This window comes from Abrus precatorius, unplaced genomic scaffold, assembly GCF_003935025.1.
Source record: "Abrus precatorius isolate BTA unplaced genomic scaffold, Abrus_2018 Scaffold2, whole genome shotgun sequence".
NCBI classification, from domain to species: Eukaryota; Viridiplantae; Streptophyta; class Magnoliopsida; order Fabales; family Fabaceae; genus Abrus; species Abrus precatorius.
Genome location: NW_020874362.1, coordinates 30926950 through 30934161, shown reverse-complemented (window position 1 = coordinate 30934161; position 7212 = coordinate 30926950). Strand labels below are relative to the sequence as shown.

At 36.4% G+C, this 7212-nt stretch overlaps 1 protein-coding gene across 1 annotated transcript; it reads left to right on the top strand.

Annotated features, from left to right (window-relative positions):
• Positions 1 to 312: 312 nt before the first annotated feature.
• On the top strand, positions 313 to 6164 carry LOC113859815 (glucan endo-1,3-beta-glucosidase 14-like). Its single transcript, XM_027492497.1, has 4 exons — positions 313 to 373; positions 516 to 1609; positions 5082 to 5167; positions 5864 to 6164. The coding sequence occupies exons 1-4, from the start codon at positions 313 to 315 to the stop codon at positions 6162 to 6164; spliced, it is 1542 nt and encodes a 513-aa protein (XP_027348298.1).
• The last annotated feature ends 1048 nt before the right edge of the window (positions 6165 to 7212 follow it).

Sequence of the window (7212 nt, the reverse complement as noted above, 5' to 3'; positions counted from 1 at the left end):
CTCTTTGCTTTTGCACGAAGAAAGTGACTTTGTTAAGGGTATTTTAGACAATTGGGTGGGTTAGAAAGAGACATCTCTGTCCAAAAGGATATAAATACAAGGACAAGGCAAAGCAATTAGAAAGCCCTTACTAGCTAAGGTAACCTCCCAAATAACTCTTAACGAACCATACATAAATCCTATCATTTCCCTGTTTTCTTCTGCCTCCAAAATTTTGAAACAAGAAAATAAAGGAATTCCCCTGCAGAAGATAGCTCTATATCTATCATATTTTTATTACTCTAATCTCTCTGTCCTTAATCACAAGTCACAATGGCAACATTTATCCGAAGAATAACGATCAGCTATATTTTTGTGACGTTTTTCTCTGCAGGTGTCATGTTTGTTTTATTTTTATTCTTAATTCTTTTCTGTTCTCTGTGTATGTTTATATTGTTGCATTTTGGTGTTTGTATTTTTGGCTCCATTGGAAAGAGTAGAATAAAGTTTGATTCCCATTGAATTATTCGGAATAGTACTAACAAGCTTCACTGATATTGCAATTGCAATCACAGATATTGGATTTTTTGGACGTGTTGCATCATTTGGAATCAACTATGGCCAAGTAGGTAACAATTTGCCGCCACCAGACAGGGTCCTTGAACTCTTCAGCAACTTTAAGATCACGAAAACAAGAATTTATGACACCAACCCATTGATTTTGAATGCTTTTGCTAATTCAAACGTTGAGGTCACTGTGACAATTGAAAACGAAATACTAAGTCAGTTAAATAATCCCCAACAAGCACTTCAATGGGTAAGTGACCATATCAAACCGTATCTCCCAAACACAAAGATCACCGGGATTCAAGTAGGGAATGAGTTATACACTGAAGGTGACACCACTCTTATTCAGTTTCTTGTGCCAGCAGTGGTTAACATTCACTATGCTCTAGTTCAGTTAGGCATAGACTCTAACATCCATGTTTCCACACCTAGTTCCTTAGCAGTGCTTGAGCAATCTTACCCTCCTTCAGCTGGTAGTTTCAAAAGTGAGATTTCTGGGATCATGTACCAGTTTCTAAACTTTTTGTCCAACACTAAGGCACCCTTTTGGATCAATGCCTATCCTTATTTTGCTTACAAGAATGATCCTAATGAGATTTCTTTGGACTATGTATTATTTAATCCTAATGAAGGAATGGTTGACCCTAACACAAAGTTACACTACGACAACATGCTTTATGCTCAGGTAGATGCAGTTGCATTTGCCATTGCTAGATTGGGTTTTAGTGGGATAGAGGTTAGGGTGTCTGAGACTGGGTGGCCATCCAAAGGAGATCCTGATGAAGTTGGTGCCACAGTGCAGAATGCTCAAACTTATAACAAGAATCTGTTGAGAAGGCAAATGGCAAATGAAGGGACTCCTCTTAGTCCTAGAATGAGGTTGGAAGCATACCTTTTTGCATTGTTCAATGAAGATTTGAAGACTGGAGCAACCTCGGAAAGGAACTATGGTCTCTTTGAACCTGATGAAAAAATGACTTACAATGTGGGGCTATCTGCTTTTGCAGCCACATCCACTTCTTCCACTTCAATTTCTCTTACCTCCTCTTCCACTAAGACAAAGGTAAAAATAAAACCAGTCTCTTTTTTTCTTTTTTTTCACTTCTCAACATAAGTCTTTTAGCTTCTACCAGAAGTTATATGACAGAAAGAGAATGCGTTTTAGAAAATTGAGAGAAGTGTGTATTAATTTAAAAATGTGTTTGTATGTAATTTACAGATTGTCTCTCATTCATAATTATATATTTTAGCAAAAATATTTTCAAGTATACAATCTCGCTATTTTTACGTAAGTAGTTATTAGTTGGTACATCTTATCAATGCCAATCTAATTATCTTTTTTTATCTATTTTTTTTTTCTTATCTTTAAATCAAATTTTATTTTGAAGCAGGCAGCATCAAAGGAATTTCAAAGCTTGTTCTACTGGATGTTAGTGTGTTTGCTGACTTCAGCCCTTTGTGGCTTTGTTTGAGAAGAATATTATTATAATTCTATGGAGTGATTCATGTGTATATATCAAACAAACGAAAAAGTTGGGATTTTACATCCTTCAAGTTGCAAAATGGAGTATCTCAAGCATGATATATATTAAAGGTACCTATTTTGCAGAACAAGGGGCAACACACTTTCTAAATGATGGGGCAACAAGATCAGCTATACGGCGAAGAGGCAAGGCAATTCAATTGGAAGATACCTTTCATGAGTGGCTACACTTACACCCATTTACCCCACCATTAGTCACATTCCAGCAACAAGCATGTGGTAGTGACGTTAGATTGAGCTTATTTTAGGTAGATAATGTCCAAAAGCCACCTCATTCTTTTATTGCAAGATGTCGTAGAAGAATATATTCTAGTTTCAGTTTCAATACCTGAATCATCAAATAGGAAATATTTGTACATTGCTGATTTTGTAGAATTAATATCATTCATCCAAAGAAGAGGGAAAAAATTATGTAAGTTGCTGCTAGAGGAAAAAGGACTGAGGCTAGCCTTGTCTGGCTTATGCCTCCTCCACCTTATTGGATGCTAAGAAAAGCCCCTATTATGGGACGTGGAATCCATAACTGTTTTCATATGTATATAAAATATAAAAGTATTCCCTGACATTACCATGCTTTCTCTCTTTTGCCCCTTTTATCAACTTGAGTATTTTATTTTATTTTATCTTCGTACAAAGTTCAATAAAAATATGATATGGTGAAATCTTATTAAAGCGCACACAGTTAAATCTTGAGGAATTTTATCAAGCGGAATAAAATAGGATTTGCTTAAAGATAAATGTAAGTTTTCATAAGTGATTTTTAAATTTATCAACTTTTTTACCATTAAAATGGGCATGTCTTCTCCCTTTAAAATTAATTTTATCTACCCAAAAAAAAAGTGCACAAAGTTAAGGCTTTGTTTGCTTCTTTTATTATCCTCAAGCGGACAATAGGACGGTTCTGCTTTATTCCCTGGCCAAATAACCGTCAGCATAGGGTCACTGCTGACCCTTTTCCAAAGGTGCCTTTATCAGTTTTTCTATTTTTCTGCTGTTTTAAAGGGTGCAATCAAACTTCAGCCTTATCAGAACATGATGGGGATTGGCCTGGCTCTTTGACATCAATGAACGTGGTTGTGCACATGAGGCCCTCAAATTCTTATGCTGACCCACATTGAAGGAAAAATATTTCTTTTACTTTAGGGGCATAATAAAATACAAGGGCAATTTGCAAACAAATCTCACCAAGTTTTTTGTGTCGTCATCTTCTTGAGGAACTAAACCTTCCGATTTGAAATTGCTACCTGTGATGACAAGTGCGCTGGCTTCATTTTGGCCTTTATTCATTTTGATTACAAGTTCAATATGACACATTCCTTTGTAGGAGTTTCATCCCATGATTAATTAATAATTTCAGCAAGTGTTTGACTAAGATAGACTTTAAAAATATATGTGGTCCTTGTGTTCTATCTATTGTGTCACTGCTTAGTCATTTCATCTCCCATGTTGTTAATTTTCTATGTTCATGATATGCTCTATCAATTATTGGCGTTGTCTCTCTTGAATTGCATTCAGTTAATGGTCAAAATCTATCTGTCTGTGTGAACTTTGACATGCCCCTGCTGAATTTTAGGGGGCAACGGAGAAAAAATTGTCATGATCCTTAAATGTTTGCGTGCATTATTAATAACCTTTCAAATTGTGATTCAACGGCTGCGTAATTTATAGGCTTTTTTCTTATCTTAGAATGCAAACTTGTTTTTCAGCAGTTGCTTTGTACTTTCCCTTGGAAACTTTTTGAGCATTGATGGCCTTGAAAGGTATTTCTTCAGTTTTTGGTGGATCACTAGGAAGTCTCCATTGTTAAGTTTGCCTTCACTTGGCATTATTGTCCGGGATTTAACTCCTATAAAGTGAAAAGATGTATGAAGTAAGAAATTGAAAGTCTAACCATCATTCACTGAAAGTCATTTTATAAAATGCTTGAATTAAAAACAACATATACATTCCTTACTTCCTATCTTTACACAACTTGTTTTATCAACTCTAGCTCACTATGGGCAGTTCTAATAAGGACCTCAAATCTTGATCTTCCTGAATGTAGTTTGGAACGAGAGCACCCCAAGTCCTCCATTGCAGAGCACTTTTATTTACTTCCATTCATTTATTTTTTTGTATGATATTTACTTCCATTGTAGATATTGCGGTCACCTTGATGCATATAGCGGTCCTTGCGCTATGTTTGTTAGCAAGTATATCGATTAAAAAGTAACATTAAAGGTTCTCAAATTAAGATTGCATAATATCATCTCGCAGATAATATTTTTAATTATTAAGAATATCATGATTTAATTACTTGAACCAAAATATGTGCAATATAATAAGAAAAATTAATAAAAAATTTAAACCAAAGAAAGTAACTAAAAAGAGAAAAAAACACAATACAACTTTTAACAAGAAAATTATTCGAGATAAAATTAAAGGTATATGGTTTGATTTTTACAAATCTTTATACTCACTTTCAGTTCAATCTCAATACTGATTTTTCTACGAATTTAATGGCTATACATCAATATTCTTTTCCTCAAGCTATTACTCTCAATGATAATGTAAAGTAAAAAGAGAGAAAAAAACATAAAAAAACCTATAAATTTGTTATTTCAATAACCAAATTGAAAGATAAAAACTAAGTTTGATCCACATAATTACTTTTTCCATTTTACCTTATAGTACTATTAACTACATACGATATCGTCGTCTATCATGCAATCAACTATGAGATGTTAAGAGTGGTCAAATCCCAACATTGACATATAAACACGATAAGGCAAAAATCAATCTTAAAAAAAATTAATATTGTAATTAAACAGAAAGATCACATAAAGTATGCAAAGGATCTACTGTAACCCTAATTATAGATTTAATTACACATAATGAAATAGAAAAAAAAAATAAATATAAAGAAAACTATTATTCAAAAAGAAAATACAAATTAAAAAAACTCCTTGTTCCTGCTAGGAAAATACTATTCTTTTGATCTCTGCTTGGATAGGATGACGTCCTTCCGTACGTTGCTGATGCGGGGAGAATACCTGCAAAAGGCACTCCAATACTGAAGTCAGGTCTCGATTCTCCGTGGTAAATACTATTCAATATTTAAAAGTCAACTCTTTACCTGTACCTCTTATCTTCCTTTTATAAGAGATATTATGGGCTCATGGGCCTTGTGAGTTAGCTCTATTCTTAGCCTGATAATTAAGCAGATAATATTCTTGGTTTTTTTTTTTATCTAAATAGATTTAATTATTTATTAATTTATAATTAGCGTGCTTGGAGAGGTACCCATCCTTTGTAGGCCGAATAGGTACTTAGTTTCCTCTTTCTCTGAGTAGGACCAAGTAGTGCCCTATCCGGTACACTAGCCTCCCAAGCCCGAGGAGCTAGGACGAAAGAGCTTAAATTAATTGGTGAAGTGCTCGGCTATGAGAATACATGGTCGTCAAGTAGCCAGCTTACTTCTGGCGATATCTTCATGTCAAGCATTTGATTTTAGAAGAGAAAAATGATGATGTCAGCTTTGACGAGTTAGGGTTTCAAATTTTTAGGGTTTCCTCGTGTTTTGAGCCTCAGAGAATGTGTGACCCTTCGCTTACCCGAAGCCCTGGCTTCTATAAATAAGTGGTGGACCAGCCTTCAATTCACATTTTTTTGCTCTAGACCGAAGAGTACCTTTTGTGCATTGCCTTTCACGCCTTTCCATAGTTATTTTCTTCAGACTGAAAGGTACGCTTTGCTTCTTTCATTCCTCTCTTTTCCTGTTATCATCATGGCTAGTTTAATTGTGTGGAAAGACTCCCTGTCGGATCATGTGAGGCCGACTACTACTGCCAAGGGTGGGGACCTCACGAATGATAGAAGGTTTGAAGAAGTTTATTCACAACCGAATAGGGATAGTTTTGAGGTTAATATTAGGGAGGATGAATACAATGCTGAACGGTCCCATGCAAGTGCTGAGTCGGGTGAACCTCTTCTAGATGCGAGCCCCCTAAGAGAAAGACCTATTTTTGCCCCATGTTCGATACCTGGATATGAATGGGTGCATGGTGAGGTGGCCGCCTACTTTTCTCAGTTCTAGAGGAATAAACACCTTCAAACTTTTGTAGATAACTTTGACATTTCCTTGTGGGAGGGTTCGGATCCGTATCCTATAACAATAAACACCTGTCGGGGGGATAGATCCGACCACCCAGACTTTGTATTTCTAGGGAAGATGCTGAAATGGTCAACACCTTCTACGTGTATGAGTATATGTTTAGGGAGTTAGGTATTAGGCTCCCTTTTGACGACTTTCAAATGAGAGTTTTAAGGATGTTAAACGTTGCACCTACTCAACTGCATCCGAGTAGGTGGGCGGTCATGTAAGCGTTTAGGATCCTTTGTAAATTTTATTATATAGAACCTAGTGTAGGTTTATTTCTTCATTTTTTTTGTACTCGTCCGTCTGATAAGGCGAGATGGGTGTCTTTATTAAGGCAGCCAAGTTGCCCCTATTCAAACCTTATACTTCGTCTTTTAAGGGTTTCAAAACAAGTTACTTTAAGGTAACCGTGAACCCTATAGGTAAGAAATATTTTTTTGATAAAGAAAATTGACCCCTCTTTCCTTTCCATTGGACCCGGATACCTCGTCGGTATGACATTTATCCTAAGAAAATATTGTCGGCTGAGGAGTTATCGACTCTGGAGTATATAAAGACTCTGCCTAGGGAGCTCCCTGCCCGCTCCTTTGTTCTGTTGTTGAAGTCCCCCAAACCTCGGTTGGATATGGATGGTATGTTTCATATTTTCATTTTTGTTTCCTTTGAGCGTTGGTTTATATTGATTCAACTTGTTTGCATTGTAGGGATAATGGCACAAAGATGAGTCGGTTTGGGTTATCGGCATGGTCTCAAGCTGAAGGTACTCCAGCCCATGCTCACCGACACCCAGTAATAGATCAGTTGCCACCTGTAGCTAAAGCCCGCTCTTCTCCTCAAGATCCTACCCTTGCCGAGGGTCGATCAAAGAAAAGAAAAGACAAAGGCAAGGAGAAGGAGTCAGAGAAAGAAAAAAGACCCAAGCATGCTCATGATGCTGGGTCAAGTAGTCGGGGGAGTTCCTCTGCTGACACTGTTGTGCCGCTTG